The sequence below is a fragment of the Trachurus japonicus genome, chromosome 12 (genome assembly GCF_045865225.1).
Source record: "Trachurus japonicus isolate A0001 chromosome 12, Traja_1.0".
Taxonomy (NCBI): Eukaryota; Metazoa; Chordata; class Actinopteri; order Carangiformes; family Carangidae; genus Trachurus; species Trachurus japonicus.
In genome coordinates, this window is record NC_140918.1 from 30,553,041 (window position 1) to 30,578,121 (window position 25,081).

The window sequence follows — 25,081 nt, forward strand, 5'->3', positions numbered from 1 at the left end:
CACTCACTCAGCCAGTCATTCAGTCAGTCATTCAGTCATTCAGTCAGTCAGTCGGTCAGTCAGTCACTTAGTCAGACTGTCTCTGGGTGTCGATGCAGGGCTGCTGCTCTCCTGCTCTGGACGCCTCATACCACCCTAAGGATCTCCCACTATTGAATCAGCAGAGGAGCCGCCGAGAGGTAAGCAGCTCAGAGACACTCAGCAGACTCTGGCCAGTTTGTCCAGTGGATTTAGGAGCTGTTTGTGTGTCTGTGTGTGTGTGTGTGTGTGTGTGTGCTCCCCTGTCTGTGTGCCGGGCAGAGAGGGAGGGTTTGTGGACATGAAAGAAAAACAGGAGTTCTAGCAGGAAATGTGATCAGCGATTGTGTAGCTGTGGAATGTGATCACACACGTTTCTACAAGTAGATAACTGCTGGTGTTGTTGCACTGTCTGAGCTGCATCATCCAGGTATAGTAGCTGGTTGGTTGGTTGTCTGGGCTCTGAACAGTGGAGCAGCGGGGATGGAAACTGGCCACAAAATGTCTCTCATGCCGAGTCTCATGATAGTGGTGATGCTCAGAAGGAAAGTAGGAGCCTCACGGCGGCTGTTCTCTGCTCCAATCTGTTTTTATTCAAGAGCTGACCTTGATCATCTCAGTGTTTGGATCAGCAAAAACTCACATCAGTTAAATAATCTGTTCTGTGTATTAATGCCAGTCACATTCAATTAAAAATAAGTTTCATGACAAATTCAGTTTTATGGGACTTCATTTATATATATAACAACATTTTTACCATAGCAACTGGCTCATTTGACAAATACACATCTCATAATGAAGAAGCGTTTTCCAGAAAGAGAAGAGAAGGTGAGCTCAGAACAGACAAACTTGAATACACAGAAACTGTCCATAGAAACACTGGTTTGGTCTGGTTTCTTTGAGACTGTTGCAAAGCTGCAGCTTTAACAGCAAATTAGCAGAAACCTGTGTGTTTACCCTCTTACTCCCAGTGGATTCACACTTTGCCATAGACACACTAATTGTTGATTTTTGTGTAACTTTCTATCACTTGAATAGTTACTTTTTTAGATGCACATGGGATGAAATGTGCCATGGACTGGCATTGCACCACAATCCCCGCAGATACACAACAGGCGTAATTGCTGATCCCCATTATTTGTCCTTATACTGTAATATGGATGGATTGATAGCAACTTGAAAATGAATGAAATGATGAAAGAAATGATGAAATTGTGTAGAATCAGGTGCATTTGGTCTTATATGAACATTCATCTGAAAAATGTGTATATGGAAATACAGCAGTGATGACGTAACTAATTTGTAAATTCACATGACGTCATGTGGAGACACTGAGCAGGCTTTAGCTACTACCTGGCTGGCGAGCATGTTAGCGGTTAGCTTAGCAGCTACAATAGTCCACCAAGTTGCCATACTCATGTCACTAAGCCTCTATAACGACAGAACTAACTTTGCATGATCACCAAGGATATTTTCACATCAAAAATGCTGTGATTTGATTTAACAATAATAATAGTGGCTAATATTTTTTTATTTTTGAAAAGACCAAAAGCAAAGACGGCCAACACAATGTGTGGATGATGTGTTCCTTCATTAGCATGAACACGGCCACTGGTCATTTTTCAGTCAATCACTGCTCTGCTGCCACGAATACACTTTACAAATGTGTAATAATCAGCTGACAGTAGCCTAGTCCCCTTCAAATGAGCTACTCACTCTTATTTGAGTAACATTAGACCATGGTGTCCAGTGGTTGTGGAGTCTTTTTTATGAAAATAACATTTATTTGCAAGCCTTTTGAAAAGATTGAAAAAGAAAATGTTGAAGATGCACAACAGAACAGATGGTTTGGCCTTTTCATTGGATCCTTATACCTTGAGAAAAAATATAAAGTAACCGCAGCACCCATTGTAATGTCCTAAAAGCTGTCCTAAAAGACGTGTTCATTTACTCTCAGAGCCAGACAAGTGTAGAGAGCCCTCACAGATACCATGCAGTAAACAGTAACACAGAACAAAACTCTGACTGTTAACAGCTGAGTTCTCCAGTCACGCTGGACAGCTTCAATGTTTTTTGTGTTTAAAGGGACAACAAGGAGTTTTGGAAAAGCGAAGCGTTTTCACACTACATTTATGAGCCTCCACGCACACCGTAAAATTCTTTTGACCGGTGCAAGACGGACTCATGTTTTCATTCATCAATAATTAAAGTCAGAGGTTCAAAGAGGTTCACATACCGTCGTAGTTCCGACCATAAACGGCGATTCAGCTGCGTTATTCTCATGACTCGTTGCGAAACTGAAAGTAAAGAAACGCTGGTCGGCTCGACCAGCATCTCCGCCACCACTAATAGTAACAAAATAACGATAGAGACAGAATGATATATTTATTGAAAATGGGCCCATTAACAAGTGTGGGTAGCGGAGATTCATCCACATTAACGTGAGACTTTTTTATAACCGATTAGAAACTCCTCGTTGTCCCTTTAATACCATCCAGAGCACATTTCTCTTACTGCACTCTGTTTTTTGGTGGGATTTGAGAACTGGACTTAAAAGTCTCACACTGTGACTGGGGTCTTTTAAGATGGTGCCATAAGCCTGTAAGATGGTAGAATAGGCTACTGAATCAGTTCACTAAAAATGTCTGTTCCCCCTCCTCATGTAGCAATGGCCTTTTCACTTTGGTGATTTGCAACAGATCAAATATTTGACTTTGGCATCTGCATTATAGTCAACACACAGACAACATTTTGTGTAAAACACCAGTGGTAAGTACTGTACAAATATCTAGCTTCCAGCCAGGAAATTAAAGGAATTCAACAAGAAGTTAGATTTTTTCATTTTTCTATTTCACAGGCAGGCCTACATTCACTCTTTATGACTTCACATGTGTTGCTGTTGTAAAATAGGAGCTGATATATTCATATGATTGGTGAGAGGCCACGTGTTACATCCACATCCCCTACTCTCTTTGTCTCTTTGTCAATCCAGTCAGCCATGTGAGCAATCCCTTCTGTCTGCTCTTAGAGGAAGACAACTTGTGTGTGCATGATGAAGGCATTATAATAATAGACTGTAGGTCCCACTATGTTAAAATCTCAAGTCTGCACTGCTTCCAGCTTCAGAACATAAATCAGAAGTTCTATGCCTCGGTGGATCGCCAGTGTTGGGACAGACAGCCTGTGTGTCTATACTTCATTCGTGGACTTCATGCTGTGGTGTATAAACCATTTCCTGTGGGTAGTAAGTGCTGTTTATTAGAGTAAAGTGAAAGCAGAGGCAGGAGCAGAACTCTGTAGCAGCAGTCACTGGTTATGTTTCTAGTAGAATTGTATATTATATAACTATTAGTTGATATTAGTTATTGTGAAAGAGGAGAGTTTCTCTAGACTTCCGCTCACTCGTACTTCTGAACACACCATCGTTGTAATAGTTTGTGGTCTTCAGGGCCAAACCAGTGAGTAGGGTTCCTACGCAAGTATGGAAAGTATGGAAAAGTATGGAACTTGATTTTATACATTTCCAGGTATGGAAAAGTATGGAAAATGGAAATTATTGTATGGAAATATATTTATCTTAATGGAAATATATTTATCTTAATATTTATCTGGGTTTGGTCTTATCTGAAGTTATTTGGATAAATTATTTTGTATGTGTTATTGTACCAAGCTACAATCTCCTGGAAATGATTTGTTTACATAATGGCATACACATTCAGAATAATGGAAACAAATAATTAATTGCATGATTTTTTCATCTACAGTATTTACTCAAATATCACAAATTATTTGAATTTCTTTACCGAGAAGCCTGGAAATTAGGGTCTGGAAAAAGTCTGGTATTTTCAAATGTGTAGGAACCCTGTGAAACAGTTACTGTGACAGGGGTCAAATGGTTAAAGGTTAAATGGTTACCAAATGCCACCCTAACACCCAGCAGCGACTGGAAGTAAAGTTAATAAACTCCAAAGTGAAAGGGTGACTGGAACAGGAAACCCTGAATTAAACATTTCACTCAGTGTTTAACTCAGTTTAAGTATTTGTCAAAAGGAAATCCAAGGGCAGAGATTCAGAACTTATCACATTGAGTTGTTTTTCTGAATGTATTTATATTGACAATTTCATCAAATTGACCAAAACTGATATTGGTCATAGACAGTATTGCCCATGTGGAGAGATTGGATCTGTTTATTTGCCTTAAACACAAAGTTCCATGTGGTTTTCTATTAATTTGCTTGACCAATGGATATTAAAGCAGCAGAATAAATCGCAGAGATTTTAATCACATTTTTCATATTACTTTAACCCACACAGTACATGTCATGCTCTTGAAAATATAGTTGACGTGAAAACGTGAAGAGCAGAGATCATGAGGTTTTTGGACCTAAAATAGGATCAGAGAAGGAAACTTTTGATTTGATTGAGAAGCATTAATTAGATTTCGTGGTTCAAGTGGGTATACATGTTTTATCTCTGCTTTTACTCTCTTTCCCACTAAAATTTGAAATGGGACAAATAGCTAAGTTGTGCAATGGTGATGTTTTTCTAGCTGTAACAATGAATCCTGTGTGTTTCACTCATGTCCTGTGGCGAACGAGGGGTAATAACCCATCACACCTACCAGTTATTGTTGATTGTCTGTTCTACCATCAATGTTACTAGTCAATTCTTCTCTGTGCCATGTTTGCAGTCATTTACATTACATAAACTACATATTCTGCCACTAATGGTAATGGTTTTATCAAGCACATGGGTTCTGCAAACCAGATGAATAGGGTTCTATGTTGGCAAAATACCCAGGTATACAAAATTCTGAGATTAAATTAAAGTCTTCATTAGTGAATAACTGATTCTGTTAACCCACTGTATTCTCATCATGCAGCCAAAGTTTGTTAGCAGAAAAAAAAAACATTGTTGTCCAACATCTTTCAACCTTCCATTCCAGCCTCTGCCATCATGTTATAACAGAATCAGATTGTAGGGAAAAAAACAAAACAACTCTTGGTCTAGAGTCTTCAGTCTTCACCTTGCAACTGTCTGTGCAGTTTGTTGTTTACCAGTCAGCAACTGTTAAATGTAACCAGGTTAAACTGGAGTCATGAGACCAGCAGGTCACAGCACAATGCTCAGTTGTGTCTCTGCACATTGGTTTGAATTCCACTGTGTTCTGTTCTGATTTGTATTTGATCAAATTTCATGTGGCTGGGTGTAATAGAATTAAGGCCCTTTACTTGAATGGGTTTATTTCTATCAGGACATGTTAAAGTGTGACTTGTTATTGCCTCCTGTTTTTTCAGTCTCCATTTGTTGTTGTGTAGTTTGAGTGTCTGAAGGTGGCGCTCATTTTTCTGTATATCTGTCTGCGGTCAGCTGCTCTGCACACATGAATCTCACAATTATTCTTCTGTGGTGCAGAAAACCCATAAAATGTTTAAAAGCATCATTTCCTGAGTGTCAGACTGTGTTAAAGTCACCACAGACAGAGAGCAGCACAACATATTGACTAAGATGGAAATGTCACAGGTTTTTACTTCAGCACTGTAAACACTCTATTCAGCCACTGTCTTTCAGTCTTTGTAGTTGTAGAAATAAGATGCAAGGAATTTTGATTGGTTTCTGGAATGACTGACTCCTGCTCTCTGGCCTCCTGGTCCGTCCTCTTCTGCTTCACAGTATTACTACATCCATGCTGACCTTTCAGATCCAGCTGTGTGAGCTGACAGATGTTAGCCTAATTCCTGCTGTGAGATTAAGGGGGGATTGAGAAAGCCCCATTGGGACTCACTGGTGGATTATTAAATAGAAATAGTACACCTGAGTTGAGTGTCACACAGAGATTTCATGAAAGCACTTTAAAACCAGTTCCCAGTGGAGTAAGATCTTAGCATCAAGCACACACACACACACACACACACACACACACACACACTGTAGCCTACTGTCCATTCGCCAAACTATGTGTGAATCAAACCTTGTGTTTTTTACACGAAGAGCTGTGCTTATTTGTGTCGTCTAAGAAAAAGAAGTGATGCAGTGTTTTAGAAGAAGCCATCATTTGTAAGGCTAACGCCGGGTTCACACCGGACGCCGAAGCGCCGCGAATAGCCGCGGAGCGGAGTCCGCTTCCATTCGGCGCCCTCGTTAACTGGTGTTGTAGTTCAGACTAGACGCGGAGCGTCGCGGTCCTCTGCGGTCGGCTCGCGCCGTGGAGCGCCGGTTTCGGCGTCTGCTCTATTTTGTGCGCGAGCCGCGGCCGACCGCGTCAATTCTGGCAGGAAGTCACACAAAGAAACACGAGAGAATCCGGTCAATTTTCAAAATAAAAGCGATTTTCAAAATAAAATACCGCGATTGACAAATGCGACCGTATTTATATTTGTCAGACTCAACAGAGAACAAGAGAGATGAAAACACACACACACAGGATAGGGAGACACGGAGTGGGCTGGCTGCAGGGGGGAGGAGGGGGGGTCAAAACACACAAACAAACAGGGAAAGAGAGAGAGAAAGAGAGAGGCAGAGACGAGTTGTTGTAAAGTGAAGGACGACGTGAAATTAATCTTGGAAGTGATGTACAGGGAGTTGTTTGACCCACAGCACACGGTGTTATAATTATATGAGGTTATTTACTTATCCATGATGTAAAAAACACAGCTCTGAATGTGAGTAAACAACAGCTGAGGAGCAGAGGCGCTCGCGACCGCCGCGGAGAAATCAGCGTCTGGTGTGAACTGGAGGGACGCGGCTCGCGCGCGATTTCCGCGGCCGCTCCGCGTCGCGGCGCTTCGGCGTCCAGTGTGAACCAGGCGTAAGTGGGTTTAAAATGCTGAAAGGTTTCAGACAATCCAAGGGGGAAACCCAGAGGACATCTGAACAAATTAGATTATCTTAGGGTCAATCTTTAATCCATGTTAGCAGTTATTGATCTTTGACTCTAGAGAGCAGATTGGCAAGGACAGCAGAGGCGGTCAGCAGAGTCCATGGGACCAGTGGACAACAAATCAGGTGTCTGATCTGTTTAAAAGGATGTGGAGGTCACGTCAGTCAATAAAGGTCGCTGACAAATGCTGATCTTTTATACATAATAGATAAAAAGACATTTTGTAAACACAGGTTGGAGGAAATTAACCTTAACAAGGGGTTCCAACCTGACTGCCTTTATGACATCTTTATCATTATGTATTTGCCAAGAACTGACAGCTGAAATCACATGTCTGTTCAGGCCTCTCATCTTTAATCATCCCTTTATTGTTTCAAATTCCCTTGTCTGCAGTGCATTCCATGTGTGCGTAATATCTCTGTAAATACAAGCTGTAGTTGTTGTTAGTAATGCAGTCTGCCACTCACTAGAGACAGTCAGGCATGCATGCATGTCATACCACTGTTAATCATCTTAAAGGGATACGCCAACATTTTTTGTGTGTGTCTTGCCTCACTCCCGAGTCCATGACCAGCAGATAGACACCATCCTTTCGACTGTCCGTGCAGTAACAAGGGAGATGGAGCCGTATCACCTGTAATTAGCTTAGCTCAAACGCTGGAAGTGTATAGGTAGTGTTAGCCTGCCTCCTACCCGAGCCGAAAACAGGAGTCAGAAGCTGATTTCATTGTAGCTCTAAACTCTGTAAATATATCACTTTATCAACATTTCAAACTGTTTTAGGCGAGAAAGTAGCCGTTTAGATCAGCAGTGTGTCGTTAATTTGTCTAAATACCAGCTGTTTACAATTTTTATTTTGTTCGGACGAATTCGACGCTACTCAAGCTAGCCGTTGTGACCAACGCACTTCCGGTTACTTTCACAAAATAAAACACCCATTGCCCTTTACATACAAAAAATCATGACGATAGAATTTGTGCTTTTACTTTGAAATAGGAAGCTAACCTACCCTCGATGTAGCTAGCTTGAACCAAAATAAACCTTGAACCCTCCGTTTTGACCGATCTCGTCCCGTTACCGGCATTTGACCGCTCAAGATGCCTTACCGGAGAGTTTTGTCAGCTCTGAGACGAAGATCGGCCCGCCGGTTTCCGTTTAGAGTTGCTGAAGAGTTTCTCTGATGATTTTAGGTGGAGGCAAGCTAACACTATCTATGCACTTCCAGTGTTTGAGCTAAGCTAATTACAGGCGATACGGCTCTATCTCCCTTGTTACTGCACGCACAGTCGAAAGGATGGTGTCTATCTGCTGGTCATGGACTCGGGAGTGCGGCAAGACACGAAAAAAAAAATGTTGGCGTATCCCTTTAACTATGAGAGGGTGCAGGCAGTACTCTCCCACACCTTTACCAGAGCTTTATTAAGTTACTACTGATGCAAACCAGTCCAAATTTTTTTTTTCTTTTGACAAGCAGCTGAATGGCCATTGATTTGTGTTTCTGTCTGAATCTGGAAGGTTGGGCTCAGGGTAGCTATTCAGTATTCTCAGCTACCTAAACAACCTAAAGCTGAATTTTTAGATGATGGCTAAATAAGAGCCATTGAGTGATTGTATGCTTCATTATCCGATTAGTCGATTAATCGTTTTAATATGATAGATCAATCGACGATCAAAATAGTTGTTAGTTGCAGCCCTATAGGAAAGTAGCCTAAAAAAAAAAAAAAAAAAAACAGTGACCAGTGTCTTTATGAAATACAGCAAAGCTAAGGTTTTTGCACCTGGGTTGGTCACTGGAACTACCAAGCCTTTACTCTCTCTGTCTTTCGTTCTCATATGTCATGACACTTCTTTTTCAATTTTTTTCTCTTGGGCTGTTGCTCAGACCATCTCTCCTTCTTGACAGTGTAATTCTGTTGTATATTATACACTGCTCAACTCCGCCTAATGTGCTTTACTGTGCTCCACTCTATGTCAGTCTCATTAAAAAGTCTAGAGAGTCTGGTGATAACAGAGGAGCAGACTGCACCTCCTCTTTCCCCTGGTAATCCTTAAATTGGCATTATCTGTTATCATGTGCCAGATTTACCATCTACTGCTCCCACTCGTTTCCCTTGTCCTTTGCATGAGCACAAACACCCCCGTTGCTGACTGGCTGAAATATAGTTGTGTTACTCAGTCTGGTCAGCCTCAGAGCCTCATTACAACGGTTGTTTTTTGTGCACATATGGACCAGAGGAGATATTCACACAAAATGTGTTGCTGTAATCCTTTTAAACATTTTTTATTTTTTTTTTTTTGCGTCGAAGCATTTAAATACATTTCACAGACTTTAACCTCTGCATGGTGCTGTGGCTGCCTTGTGTATGTTAAATCAATTTTACCTTTCTTTGAGAACTTTTCAATGAGAAGACACAGATTCATTCTCAGATTGGTCATGTGGTGTGATGGTTAACACAGATGTCATCAATTCCCTGCTTTTTAGTGGTATCTTCAAAGAAACATCCGTCTTCTCTACAGAACAAAATACTGTTGATACGTTATAAAACTCTACTAGAAGACGTTTTACCGATTATGAACTTTTTACTTTCTTGAAAAATTCTTGAAAATCATTTTGCCTCCTTTCGTTTACACTTTGAATCCTCACATGTTGAGCAGCTCTGAACTCTGTGTTTTTGCCCAGAGCCATCTGGTCTTATGAGAATAAATCTAATTTTGAAATCTAACTTCAGTTGGAAAACATGTAAAACTGATATGAATTATTTATTGATTTAATTAAAAGATTCAGTTGGTACTAAATATAAAGACTTTATCAACGCTTATCCTCAACAGTAATATGTATATGTATAGAAATGTTATAGATCAACAAAAAGTGCAGGGTGTTGTTTATGACTCTTATACAGAAACAAAGTAATACAACTAATATTAGATTACAATCTGTTCCAAGAATAAAGGCATGAATAGCAGGATGAATTTGGTCCACTTTCTTTTCCCAGACTGAATTATTTAGGGTTGTGACGTCTTTTATTACACTTAAAGGGACTATGAGGAGTTCTGGAAAGCGAAGTGTTTTCACACCACATTTCCCATGAGCCTCCGCGCGCACAGTGAAATTCTTGGACCGGCGCAAGACAGATGAAAGCGAAAACCTTTGCCAAGAATGTTTTCATTGATCAGGAATGCAAGTCGGAGGTTGGAAGTAGAGGATGACATTTTTCGGGAATTCCCACGGGTCACGTGACTCCCGTGGGATTCCCGTGGGATGGTAGTCAATTTCACCTCTAATCACGTGATTGGGCAAGAGTGTGAGTAAAAATGAACGGGAGCAGAAGGGAGCGGGATGGGACTGTCTGAAAACCATGATGCATTACATTTTATTTCAAAATAAATCGATATCTGATTCTGAACATTTCTCCCAAGCCTTGCGCTTAAAATCACCGTCGCCATGTTGTAGTTTTCATTCAGCCTCACAACACTGCATCACAAGAGAAAAGAACTACACCGGAAATTACATCCTGTAATGACCGTGAAAACTGCAACGCGCAATGGTGTGACCATGCACTGTAAAATTTTCCATAGATACAAAAAGTTCCATAAATCCTGTTGGGGTTTATTTCTCCATAACAATCAACGAACTATACATTATCCCTTACATATTTATCAAAAATGGACCCATTAACAAGTGTGAGTAACACAGATTCATCCACATTAATATGAGACTTTTTTTTATAAACAAAAGCAAACTCCTCGGGGTCTCTTACATTCAATAAAATAATAATAATCAGGAAACCAATTTATTTACTCCTTATGCCAGTAGCACTAGTGCTGCAGACATTCAAGGTCCCACATGATATATTGAATGACTAATTTGGCATTGTCATTATCATGCTAAAATTATCACTTAGATCAAAGCAAGCACTGTATTTAAAGTGCAGGCTCAGAGAGCTCGACTCCAGGTTCAAAGACCTCAATGAACTGATTGGAGAGAGACATCTCTCAGGGCAACAAGCAGCTCTGTAATGCAGCACCACAGACCCAGACAGTGCAGTTAACTTAAGACTGGGCTGATGTGTGAAATATAGTTTGCCCTGGTTTGCGCTGCGGTTGCCGAGCTGCCTATGGCACAATTGGTTGATATTTTGTGCTGCATCTTCATGAAACTGTGAAAAATGTATAAATCCTACATGTAATGCATCATGATAACATCTTTTCATTTGACCCTCTCAGACAAATGTCCAAGTCCTTTAATTTTCAAGACAAAAACTAAAACTAAAGCCCATCTATTATCTTAGAGATAGGATTATACTGTAGATATCCCTCAGTTGAGGGTATTACATCAGGCTCAAGCCACAGAGGTTAGTAGCATACTTCATGTTAACAATAAGGTTTCAAGAGGTGTTATGATTTCTGTCTTCTTAGAATTAAACTGCCAGAGTGACGAAACAATCACTCTTTTATAATCTGTTGAATACAGATCAGAAGGTTTCAGGTCTGCAAACATGCTGTGAGACTCCACACAATCTTCACTTCTTTTTCTTGCTTGATTTCATTGTCAATGCACAGTCTGTAATAAATCTGTGTGTATTTAGGGCGGCACAGCAGTGAACGGTGCAAATTACAGCCAGAGTCAGTCAGGTGGATTTATGCTCCTCCATGGAGGTGTAGATTTCCCTGGTGCCGCAGCTGATTTATGTAGTAGTTCACTTTGGGATTAAACCTGTTGATTTTTAAAAGTAACACCACAACAAAGGATGAATGTGTTGTATTTCATGCAGCATCCATTATATCTAGAACTCCACAGAAAAGTAGCTGTATCAGAACACAAACTGCACATTTATCTGTTGCTGCTCAATAAAAGAAGCTCAGCATCTGTTTTGAGCTATAACAGATAGGCTACCATTCTTTCTGCTGTGAGTGCAGTCTCTTCAAGTTAGCCGAGCTCACCCTGTGGCTCCATGTTGCAGTGATATCACTTGTTTGCTCTGTTTCTTCTTGCAGAAAAATGTATTAAATCTGATATGATAAAGAAGAAGAGAAGCTAAATAAAAACATTGTGGAGTTGCTACGTTTCACGTGTGACTTTTTGTATGTGCAGTCAGTTTATCTTCCTGTCTTTCAGTCATCAGTCTGCTGAATAAACTAGTTGTCACAGAGCAGGAAGTCAGTCTTCTTGTTTACATCACAAAGATTCAGATATGGAGGGAAATTCAGTTTCATATCTGATGCTCTAGATGTGGGTGGATAGACTTTAATTTGTTGGTGATAAAATGAATCTGATATTTACTGTAAGTGTTTGTGTGAAAGTATACAGGAACCTTATTTTTCATTACCTTTACCCACTAATAAAAAGAAAACATAGTCCATCATAGTTTGTAATCAACCAAAAACGAATGTTTGGTCAATCCTATAAGGAGTATGATTCAGTGTGATCATAAAGGCGTATTCTGGCACTCTAAAATTAAAAACACCCCCACACCATATAACTGTACTATTTGTTTGTAAAGCTTCAGAGTGTTCGCACCTCTGACTGAAAGTGGTGAAATGTACATGTCACAGATAGCAAGACGCAGCATCCTGATAGATGCTCTGATACTGACTCTAATGTGTCCTTGTTAACACTCTCAAGTCATTTCTTATTGCAGCACAGTTTGTTGTAGACTCTGTTCTTGCTTTCCACCTCTCTTTCTCTTTGTTTGCCCTCGCTCCTGTTGGCTTCCCCTCTCCCCTACTAGCTCATACATTTTTAATGTGTCTTTGTGTTTTATGGTTTTGTTCTTGCTTGTTATTGGGATACAATGTTTAGCAGGCACCAGGGAAAACCTTTCCCCCACAACCCCAATGTAACAAAGCGGTGAAACAAATATTCCTGTTTAATGGTATAGGCTATGTGTGTTTATAGTTCTGGCCCTTGTATGTACTCAATAACTGCTTTATTAGCCGATAAAAAAATGCAAGTTAAAAGTGTATGTAAAGTTTAAAAACCCACACATCATGTCATTATAGCCCTCACAGGACTGACTCTTTAGGCCTACTGGCATGTTTTTTTTTATTACACTGTAGCTTGAGCTAGCTTTCTAATACAGACAGCATACTGTATGTGTCTGGAGGACATTCTACCATTTTTTTAAGCAATAATCTTATAACACATCTGAGTGTGTCAGCTGTGTAACAGGCTGTGGAAGCCTAGTTACTGCACAAATTATATGAACAAGATTGACATTTCATCATCTTTTCAGTGGAAATGGCAAAGGGTCAGAGAATAGTTGGTGATTTAAATGATCCTTCAAACATTAGCATTCATTCAGTCGTGCTTCTAGGTAATATACTGTATGTCTGTATTTAGTAGCCTACCAAAGAGCTCCACTGTGTTCACCAGCTGTGTCTCCGAAAACAGTTGAATGCTCAAAGCAAAGGTATATGAGAACATAGTTGTACTTTGTAGTGGTGATCATTGCTCAACAAGAGCTTAAGCCCTCATGTGTTTGGAAGACATGAGGGTATGATATGTCCTCTGAGTCTGTGAATGCTATGTCTTCAGGGCAGATATGACTGAGTCACACTAGGCTGGTTAGCATGATAATGCCAACCAGCATTAGAATAAAAAAATAATGTTAGCATGAAGCAGGGTTATTGTAGTTCTATAAAAGTTTAAAACTAGTGGTGAAAATAATCGGTGAAAATAAATCCCACAAATTTGATTTGATTTCAGCTTCGGCGCTTTCACAGAGAAGCTTCTACAGAACAAGGCTTTCCTAATACCTGAAAAACTGAAACTAAACTAAAACTAGTCAATTCCTCAAAATAAAAACTTAACTTAAACTGATTATTCACCTGTTGAACTAATTAAAACTAAACTGAAAAAAAAGAAAACTGAAAAACTAAACAAGAATAAAAACTAATGAATATTTTGAAACTGTACCTTATACTATGACCTTGTCATGAAGGTGGTACCTCAGTGTTACCACTAGTGCAAAACAGTCACTCAAAAGGGGAACTTGTGGCCAGGACTCAGAGATAGTGCTCTTTTTTTGTCAAACGAGAGAGCTTTATTACTTCATATGGTTAGGCCGAAGTGCAATTGTGAAATTTGCTACAGAGACTTGCATTGACGAGAGAGATGTGTTGGTTTTCACACTGTTAAATTGTCCATAGATTATCCAGTAATGCATGTTTGTAAGTATGGTCATTTATTATATTATTATCTAACACAAATATCTTTCATATTCCAGCCAGCCTTAGATGATGTTGCATTGTTTCCACATTATTATTTGGCTAAATCTAAATTTATAAACTTGTTGGTGGAATATAATTTTAATGAAACTATTAAATTATTTATGTAAAAATATCTTCTCTCCCCATTCTACACTATTTAGCACTGCTTTGTTATTCATTGTTGGGATGACTGTGAGTCGGGTTGTTCTCTGCCGTCAGCTGACCAAGCACATGTGGACTGGTTTGGCCTCAGGGAATAATGATTGACGGGCTAATCACAATGAAGACATCACTGGTTTTCAAACCCCTCCCCCTTTACTCACCCAAGCCTCACCGCTCTGCAGGGCTTCATCAATACTAGGACTGATAGATGTTTCATCGTGTCAAACCCTTGCTTTAAATGTATTTATCTGTCACAATGAATGTACAGTCAATGGAAAGTAATATCAATGTAAAATATAATTTCCATTTTTTGGAACTTTGTGTTTATTCCACAGATAAAACGTATATAAAACCCCACCCTCCAGTCATATCAATACCATACTACACAACTACATACATACATTACCCTGTTTCCATTTTTATTTTTTTTATACACACAACATTCATTTGTATTCTGTGATTTCTCCTTGGGAAAATATAAAACCAAGAAGAACACGTGTAAATAAAAGGAATAATTTTTTTTTTAAAGGAACTATCTTATATCTGTTATTGTTTTCCATCTTTAATTGTAGTTTTACTGCAGTGTCTTCCATAATAATAATAAAGACCATGGCTTTATGATATGAGGTTCTGGTTCCAACCAAGACATTGTAATCATTTCTTCCAGTGGTTACCAGGAGCCAGCCAGGAGATAGGTCATTAGTAGCCTTCTAATCTTCCATTGGTTTAACTTATTTTCACCTGTCTTACACATTTTCAAACACCAGCAAGTATTACCAGAGACGTCCTATATTGTCTAGAAGGACTTTGTTTATTCTCTCCCTGGAATGTCACCCTGTACACTGTAGCAGAGTGTTTCTTATATCCATACTGTTTTATCAGGCAGTGTTCTTGTGGCCTTTCATAGCCTTAATTATTCCTGCAAATTATACAAAATGTGTTGTATTCAGGACAGCGTGCTGATTGAATATACTGTACTGCAGGTCAAATGTCTGTGTGCTGTCTTTACTGTGGTTGGTCAGCGGCAGCGCTCTGAGTTACAGTGAGGTTATTGTGAAGCGATCAGAGCTGCTGGCTATCCACCGTCCAGACTGTGATACAGCGCTGTGTTCTAAGTGCCTCTGCTCAGCTGAGTGAATTAAGAGTCTTATGATCCTCACTCTAAATATACCATCTGTAGCCAAGAGACAAACAGGCCTCATCAGACCACAGACCACTATATAGTCTATCCACCAAGTTCACATGAGCTGCTGTGTTTGACTCTGTCTGTGAGTCTCTCATTGTTGGAATAGTTAAAACCACAGTCTTTCTATGTCCATTTTTAACTGCAAAGTTACTGCCTTTTGTGCTACTGGTGTGTTGCCGTTGGCAACTCTTAACCAGCCAAAGAGCTTCAAATCAGTCACACTGCCTGTTGTACATCAACCATTCCTCGATAGTTTGTCTCCAGGTCAGAAACTTCACTTGTGCTTTTGGAGATTTTCTCACCACACCACCACGCACCACCAGCATCATGAATACTGACCTCACCATGATATGTTTACTACTTTATCCATCGGGCAATATTGTCCAAAATGTTGTACAAGTACCTCAAAACTCTGGTATTTTGCCACAACTGAGTAATTCTGCACACATGATGTTCAGTCTCTTCTGTTTTCTTACACTATGATGACGAACATACACTCTCTTTCCCACCCCACCCCACTCTCTCTTGCTCTCTCTCTCTCACACACACACACACACATGCATAGCTGCTATTTTCCCACAACCATGTTCTTGTCAGGACCCTCTGATCTCCACTCTCAAATTTCAGTAGTAGGAAGTAAGACACGGATGCAGACACCATCTCCTCTCAGTGCTCGTTTGCCTCTTATTTCCTCTTCTTCTATTTAGTCGTGCCACTCCCACACATACCTGATGTTAGATCACAAAGTGTGTGTCTGTATGTCAACATGTCTGTCTGTTTGCCACAGGTTTATTGCAGTCATCACTATGACTGATGGGGATTATGACTACCTTATAAAGCTCCTTGCCCTGGGGGACTCCGGCGTGGGAAAGACCACATTCCTGTACCGATACACAGACAACAAGTTCAACCCCAAGTTCATCACCACAGTCGGCATCGACTTCAGGGAAAAGAGAGTGGTGAGTTCTGATCTGTGTGGCTTTTAATTCCCAGCTAATTCATTTATTCAATTCATGCTGTACTTGGTTATCATAGTCAGGGCCGTTGCTAGGAATTCTGGGCCCCCTTAAAGATTACTAAAGTGGGCCCCTACCCCCTGACTTTTACACTTTTTTTTCTTAGACTACGTATGTATTATCATTTTTTATTTAGCCTTTTTTGTTTTGTCTATGCAGAATAATTCAGCCATACAAAGATTAGACTACTGGGGTTTTTTGTGGGCCCGACTGGGCGCTGGGCCCCAAGAATTATCATCACCTTTCTCCCCTATACAACGGCCCTGATCATAGTCATCATGGCATTTGCCCATATGTTTTGTTGTGTGCATGTGTAAATATAACACGCACACACACTTATATATAAATATATTTCATTTCTATATCAATCAAGATATGAAATATTATAATTTTTTGTGTAATTGTGACTGTGTAGATCATATCACATTACTGTAAATGGCAAATTAATGCAGAAAACTAAGAAATTCCAAAGAGTTCACATACTTTTTCTTGACACACTGGAATTTCTTAGTTTTCTGCATTACTTGGCCATTTAATGTGATCTGATCTACATCTAAGTCACAAGTATTAACAAACACAATGTGCTTAACCTAATACCACACAAAGAATTATAATATTGCATGTCTTTATTGAACATATCCATTAAACATTCACAGTGCAGGTGGAAAAAGAAGGTGAACCCTTGGGTTTAAAAGCCCCAAACCATGATGCTGCTCCACCAGACTTCACCTCTGACATGATGTTTACATGCTGCTATGCAGAGCCATTTTTACACCACACGTACAAAAAAATACAAACAGAAAACTGGGAAATTCCAAATTTTTCTTGCAACTATATATTTATTTATTTTAAATTTAATTTTAATATTAATTAATAATTTTAAACTGCAGCTTGAGTGTTCAGTGCAGGTATACAAACATGAAGCAGTAAGTCTAGTTCCCTCTGTTTAAGCATAAAGAAAATGAAAAACACAAAACAAATTCTGCAGAAAAAACAATGGAATTTTTGTGTTTTGTGTAGCCTAACACTAATGTTTTCATCCACAGTGGGCATGGTCCAACTCAAAAAAGTCAAGTCTGTGACAGTGTCATAACTGGTGCCTCCTTTGCCACATGGTTGACAAACTCTAAACCTCAGCTATGGTGATTTGTGCCTGCCATGTTGGGTGACATTTTCTAACCTGCTGCTACTGTGGTTGAGGTTTTGACATGTTTCGGCACAAAACCTACTTGGTTAAGGTTAAGAATAGTTCATGGTCACAAACCATGTGACATATTCAAATTGATGCTTGTGCCTTTCATACTGCCTGCACCATGCTCACCATATTTGGTTAGAAAAGTAGCAGAATTTTCTCATGTGAATGTGAGAAAATCACTTGTTGTTGGCAAATGGGTGAGAAGCAGCATATGTAGGCTACATAGCCTTGTTTGGCTGCACTTATTTGAAACATAGTGATCATACTTATAGACAGCAGTGGAGAAATGGATCTGAACATATTTGGATGTCCTTTCTTTGCCGGTGTATTACCAAGTCATTATTGAAATCTATTGTGATGTGATATGAAGAAACAACCATTGAAGTGTACGGTTGATTTTAGACTGAAAATGGATTCAGTGCTGGTTGAACAGCTCTGGGTGACTCATACCATTGATTCCTCACCTCCACTGTTTGTGTGTGTGATCACAGCTGTAATTATGGAAACGTTTGGTAAAGTGCTAAATTGAATATGAATATGCTGAAGTGGAACATCGGTCCAGGTGGTTTCATTAACATTACATACATTAAGATTTTCATTTACCTGCCATCCACAACCCCAAAGCAGTAAACTCTTTTTTGGTGCATAATTAAAGGGGAAAAAAAGGAATAAAATGCAAATTAAAATGGAATGATCCTAACATTTTAACTTGTACTTTAACTGTGATGCTTCTGACAATTCAGTGGCCAGTGACAATCTTTTAGTTTTCTTCACTTGTCTTGTAATTAAATGATAATACTGTAATTTGTTGAGTTTTTATAGAGCTGTTTCTGTCTCAGCATCATGCTACAGCAACAATCCAATAACAAACAGCAACTGTCACTTTAGACAACTGTTATCATTTTCCAACTGACCTGTGGTCAGTCATCACCTGGAGAGCCTAACTCAGTGTTTTTCAACCTTGGGGTCGGGACCCTATGTGGGGTCGCTTGGAATTCAAATGGGGTCGCCTGAAATGTCTAGTAATTGATAAAAAAAAATTACTGATAAAAACATATTTTTTAATTATTATTCTTTTTAAAATTATGATTAAAAACACCACACACAATCTTAAACAACAGTATTCTATACTTTCACTTAAATTGTGTTCAAATAAAATGCAGCATATAAAAATATCTGAGCTGGCGCATCTTGATTGACGGGGTCGCCAGAAATTTCTGATGTCAAAATGGGGTCACGAGCCAAAAAAGGTTGGCAACCACTGGCCTAACTGCTCTGAACAGGATCAGTGTTAATGCGGCTAACAGAGTGTCTGACAAGGTGACAGAGCATCTCAGTAGAGGTGTGACTCAGGTACTGTAATGCCTGAAGAGTCAAACAGACACAAACACAACCAGCTGCAGCGCACAAGAGGCACACCTGATGAAATATTTTCAACAACAGAACAGTGGAGAGCTGAGGAATGCACTGACCAGACTGTCAGACTGAAAACTGTTGTTTTTGGGTGCAGGTTAGACAAAAAAAGCAATTACGGTAAATTGATTTGAAGTAGACCATGAGTTTAAATATGTGCTTCCTGTGAAACTGTACATGTCAGAATTCACCAAGGTTGAATCTGATGTTAAAAGTCTGTAGAAAACCTATTGAAATGATTTGGATTGTTTTTGCTGTGGTGTGACTGGGTGTTTCACACTCACAGAGTAAACTGCACCCTAGAGTCTGTGGTCCCAAATGCAGGAGACTACAACTGACTACACCCAACTATGATCACTGGTGTGGTCAAAGAACTTCTGCTCCATGGTCATTCTGGAGGCTTCATTGTGCAGAGACCTGTTTCTAAAATGTTTCCGTCATGTTATTGAAGTTAGGGTGTTAAATACTGGAGAGAACATGTATTGAGTATATCACTAATCAGATTCACGGCTCTCTGTTTTCTAAGTAGCGTTTCATGTGCTCTATCAGGCATTAACACACACTACAACATGTTTACTTTGTCTGCTAAAGACAAACTAAATCAGTGATGCTTCTTTCGCCTCAGATGTACACAGCGTCCAATCCCAATGGGACGACCACAGGGAAAACCTTCAAGGTTCATCTCCAGCTCTGGGACACAGCTGGACAGGAGAGGTGGGTGACCTGCCCCAATGGGAATGCATCTTTTTTTACCCCTCAGATTATGCATGTTTTGTCTTTATATTAGTCAAGCTTGTCATCCACATGACATTTAAAATATTCTGGACTGCTCGTTGACTTCTGATGATTTCATAGGGAGTGAAGTCTGATGTCTGACCACTAGATGCTAGACCAGTTGCAGATCTACACACAATAAGCTGCTCAAAGGTGTAAATACGTCCAGTGCCATGCTTAAGTCCAGTTTCCACACAAGTGGGTATTTTTTAAAACTTAGTACATGCTAACTCAGTCTGAGGTCTCTGAAACCCCAGCTGAGGTGAGGACTTTCAGAAAGCTTCAGCGTTGTCATGTAGGCAGGGAATTCTGTTTGTAGCTTCTTTCTGGCTGTTGGTGTTCCAGCTCCAGGCCCTGTACAGTACGTAGTTGAATCCCACAGTCTGTTTTTCAATCTGTCTGCATTTGACCTTTTCAAAGATTGATGCACTGTTAGTCTTGCATCTGAATATTTTATACTATTACTGTGCATGTTTGTGACCGTCACCAACGCTCCCTGTCAAACTTTATAGAGAAGAGGTTCCTATATGAGCCGCAGAAGGCCATGGAACACCATGGTGGGTCAAGGGGGACGTAAGGGACAGACAGGGTATTGAGGAACAGATGGTAAGGGACATACACAGACAGTACATGAGGAGTGGAATAGGAAAAAAAATGAATGGCTCGTGGACCAAACATGCATACATGCATTTGAGCATTTCCCAGTGTGGGAACCATCACCGGAGTCCAGGATCATTGTCCCAGCCCAGTGGGGGCAGGCGGGAAGCTGCAGGAGCCACAGGCCACACACGGGCCACACATTGGATCTTTAGTTGTTCAGCTGAAGAGGGCTGTATTTCTGGGCTGAATTTGAAGGAGCAATTGAATGAGAACACCTGAGTTGTGCTGCTGTGAAGCAACTAGTCTTCAAGACCCCCCTCTAATGCTGAAACCAGCTGTAGTCTGGGGATCTTGTCTGATAAAACTAAATTATATGCTTTAAAAAATATTTTAATGTACAGTATGGCATTTTATATTTTGTCTTAAAGGGATAGTTCAACATTTTGGCAAATTGGCCCATTGCCATAATCGCTATAGTCATAGCAGTAGGTTCATTACCTTTATTTGTCAGTGTACAGTAAGCTATTTTTAGAACGGCGGAGCAGAGCCGCGAGCTGCTCAGAGCTACGCTACTGAGGCTATTGGGATTTCTTGGTTTCCGTCATCAAACTCATCAAATACACAATCCAACAACTCCAAAACGCTCTGGTGGACAAGTTGTGACCTGCACATTCACCACGCTATGAGATAATAACAGAGCGTTACCAGACCAGACAGAGTTGTTTTAGAGGGAAATTCATGCAAAACCGCTGATGCACGTTGCCTTCAGGGACAGTTTTTCAGCAAGCAGTCTTTGTATTTACCCCTAAAACAACTCTGTCTCATAACGTTCTGTTATTATCTCATAGCGTGGTGAATGTGCAGGTCACAACTTGTCCACCAGAGCGTTTTGGAGTTGTTGGATTGTGTATTTGATGAGTTTGATGAGGGAAACGAAGAAATCCGATTAGCCTCTGTAGCGTAGCTCTGAGCAGCTCACAGCTCTACTCCACTGTTCTAAAAATAGCTTGCACCGAAAAATAAAGGTAACGAACCTACTGCTATGACTATAGCGATTATGGCAATCGGCCAATTTGCCAAAATGTTGAACTATCCCTTTAAAGTTTTTGTGTGTATGATCTAGGTTCCGCAGCCTGACGACGGCGTTCTTCAGAGACGCCATGGGGTTCTTGCTGATGTTCGATCTCACCAGCCAGCAGAGCTTCCTCAATGTCAGAAACTGGATGAGTATGTTGTTGACTTCAGATTTTTACCTGTCTTAAACCTCTGCTGTCACTCATATTTCAAAGCTAATTTCTTTTCTGTTGTTGCTGATTCGTATCATTTTCCAGGCCAGCTCCAGGCCAACGCCTACTGTGAGAACCCAGATATTGTGTTGGTGGGAAACAAGGCCGACCTCGCCGACCAGCGGGAGGTTCAGGAGAAACAGGCCAAGGAGCTGGCAGATAAATATGGGTATGTTTGTTTTTCATATTGGGTAAGGACTGCTGGAGTGAATAGCAGACATTACATGGACAGTAGTCTAACTGTACACAAGTGAGGCCTAACTCAACATCACAGACAGTATGTGACTGCTGTGCAGCACTGACAACAAGTTTTACACAAACGACTTCCTGTTTGACAGGTCAAAAATCATTTCCTGGTGCCATTCTCATCATGTTTCCTGGCAACATGAGACAAGGAAGCACTAGCATAGCTTCCTTTTCACAACAGTGCAGTCAACCATTACTGCTGACACTGCACCAGTTCGTCTGTCATTATCACACTCCATTTACCCTCCCATATCCCTCTACCCAAAGGAGCAATCCCTGATTTCTGGGCAAAGAACCATGGCCTGAGTGTTGGAGATGTTGCTCCCTCATCCCAGCTGCAGCACATAGCCCCAAAGTTCCTAAACTGAACACTCCTCCCTCTGGCTCCATCATCCTGTAATCTTATCCATCAAAAGCTTTTACAGATTCCATCGTCTCACCTCACCAACCTCATTCTCTAGGTGTAGTTTTCTTACTACTCTATGATTCCCAGTGGGCTCCATGAACACCTAATGCACCTCACAATAATTATCTAGAAAGCTTCAAGAACCTCAAACAAGTCTGGTTCCCTTCATTAAGATCACTTAACCATGACCTGGATGACAAGAAGCTTCTCAGACGCCAATGTAACATTGGACAAGAAATGGCTGTCAAATAAAGGCATAACAGTGCTCCAGAGTGGTTTAAAGGGCGAGTTCAACATTTTGGTAAATTCTTCTATTGCCATAACCCCTATAGTCATGGGGGTGCATGTTGTTTTGAGATCCGTGGGGCAGAGATGAGCGGCTCAGTGAACACAATGGAGGCGAACGGTACAAGGTCCACTGTCCCTCAACTCATCAAGTACGCAATCTAACAACTCCAAAACACTCTTGTGGAGAAGTTGTGACCTGCACATTCACCACGCTATGAAATAATCATGGACATAACATTAGGAGACAGAGTTGTTTTCGAGGCAGATGCGTAGCCGGAACTACATTCCAGACACGGCTGCTGGGCGGAGTGATTTCAAAAGTGAAAGTACTTCCGAGTATTTGCTTCATGTATCATAATGTTACATAATTATACATGATTACTTCATAGCGTGGTGAATGTACAGGTCACAACTTGTCCACAAGAGCGTTTTGGAGTTGTTGGATTGTGTATTTGAGTTTGATGAGGCAGTGGACCTGTACCATTCACCTCCATTGTGTTAGCTGAGCAGCTCACGTCTCTGCCCCACGGATCTCAAAAAAACTTGCACCAATAATTAAAGGTAATGAACCTACTGCTATGACTATAGGGATTATGGTGATACTGTAGGCGAATTTGCCAAAATGTTGAACTATCCCTTTAACTGAAATGGAAATCAATTATAAATGTTTTGCTGAAACCTTTGAGCTTACAGATCTTTAAAAAAAAAAATCTTCTCTTCTTTTTGCTGACCCAGGATCCCATACTTTGAGACGAGTGCAGCGACGGGGACAGAGGTGGACAAGGCGGTGATAACACTGTTGGACCTGGTCATGAAGAGGATGGAGCAATGTGTCGACAAACCGCCTGCCGAGGCTGCCAATGGGAACGGGGCCACAAAGCTTGGTGAAGCACAGCCCGTTGAGAAGAAATGTGCATGTTAGATCAAGAGGCAAATCAGGAAACAACTGGTCAGCATTCCTTTGTTATCTGTCACATTCCCTCCATCTTTTACTCACCTTTGATTCAATTAGTTTCCTTGTCTTCTCTTCACTTTATTTACTCTAAAATTAACCTCAAGATCCAAGGTTAATTTATTGTCTTTCTAAAATATGCTTTCCCATGAAAATAACTAAATTTGTACTCAGGTCCCAGCATCGCAATAAGGTGACAAGTAAAACAAGTAGTGAATAAAAAAAAGACAGTTACTCTAATCATCTTCTGAATTCTTAATTCTCCCAAACTGTCTGCCTCTCTGATAATGAAACAATCCTACTCCCCTCTAGTGGATATTTAAGATATCACAGTCTCAGCCTGTCTGCCTTTCAGCTCTGTTTGTACAGTTAAAACAGAATGCCAGAGTTTCATTCATCATTTGAAACTGGGAACTAACCTCTGCACAAGTGGTTTGGAGGATTTAAATGACTCTAAATCATAAGTCACAAATGATGTTTGACACTTAAATTTGAGCTATTTATTACTCCAATCTTTCCACCACTTTGTAGCAGGTGTGCATGTTTCCTCCTGTGTAGGCTGCAACTGGTTGGACCAGGCTGAACATCTGTGTGACCAATGTGTTTTATTTCTCTTTTTTTCCCCTGTTCCACACTGTGATCTATGCTGTACCTGTATTGGCCAAAATTATATTATATTTTTCTCAACAGTGTTATGTGGTTCAATAATATGAGATGAAATTGTGACATTGTCACTTCAGTGTCATGTAGGAAAGTCTGTGGCAAACCCTTTGCTATCTATTTAGCAGCCATAAACTAGCTCACATGTAGTGCAGTGCCCTTCAGTGTTACTATTGGCTACAAGCTGCAGACATACTGTAAGCAGCTGATGAGTCTTTTGTGTTTGTTTCGTTCACTTTCAGAAGAAGCAACTCACATGGAGAAAAACTTTTTGTATCAGTCATCTCCCAGCTGACATGGTCTTCTAGCTCTGTGTGTTCAAGGCTGCTGTGACTGATAATCATTAGCTTTCTGTGCCAATACGTAGCGTTTGCTCTGGAGGAGCGCTCATCCATCTTTATATCTGGATTTTGATACCAATGCAAGTCAATTGTGAAGTTCAGCTAACACACACTGGTCTTTTTGTGCAGGACTGCCATACGATTGATTAGATTTGGCATTTTTGGATACTCTGGATGCTTTGACATATGATTAGATACTTGACCAGGTGTCAGACTGATTGTACATTTCATATTGTAGGATGAATATGGGTACAGCATGTTACATGTGTAATAGAGGAAAACGTTTACATTTGACATGATTAGAGAGCAGATAATAGACCAGAGTAGATGTAGTGTTTCCAACTGCCTTGGCTTTCAAACCTTTGTTCCACTGTGGAGGGACCAACTGGATCTCTGTTGGAGTTTAAGGCATGTCAACTGAATTGGTTGCTCGGGGGGTCTATTGTCAC

At 40.3% G+C, this 25,081-nt stretch overlaps 1 protein-coding gene across 1 annotated transcript; it reads left to right on the top strand.

The window, feature by feature from the left end:
- Positions 1–24,346, top strand: rab27b (RAB27B, member RAS oncogene family). Its single transcript, XM_085794221.1, has 6 exons — positions 1–179; positions 16,243–16,414; positions 19,705–19,793; positions 21,577–21,680; positions 21,785–21,908; positions 23,415–24,346. Exons 2-6 carry the CDS (start codon positions 16,262–16,264, stop codon positions 23,599–23,601), a joined length of 657 nt encoding a protein of 218 aa, XP_085650347.1. The 5' UTR covers positions 1–179; positions 16,243–16,261; the 3' UTR covers positions 23,602–24,346.
- Positions 24,347–25,081: the final 735 nt, after the last annotated feature.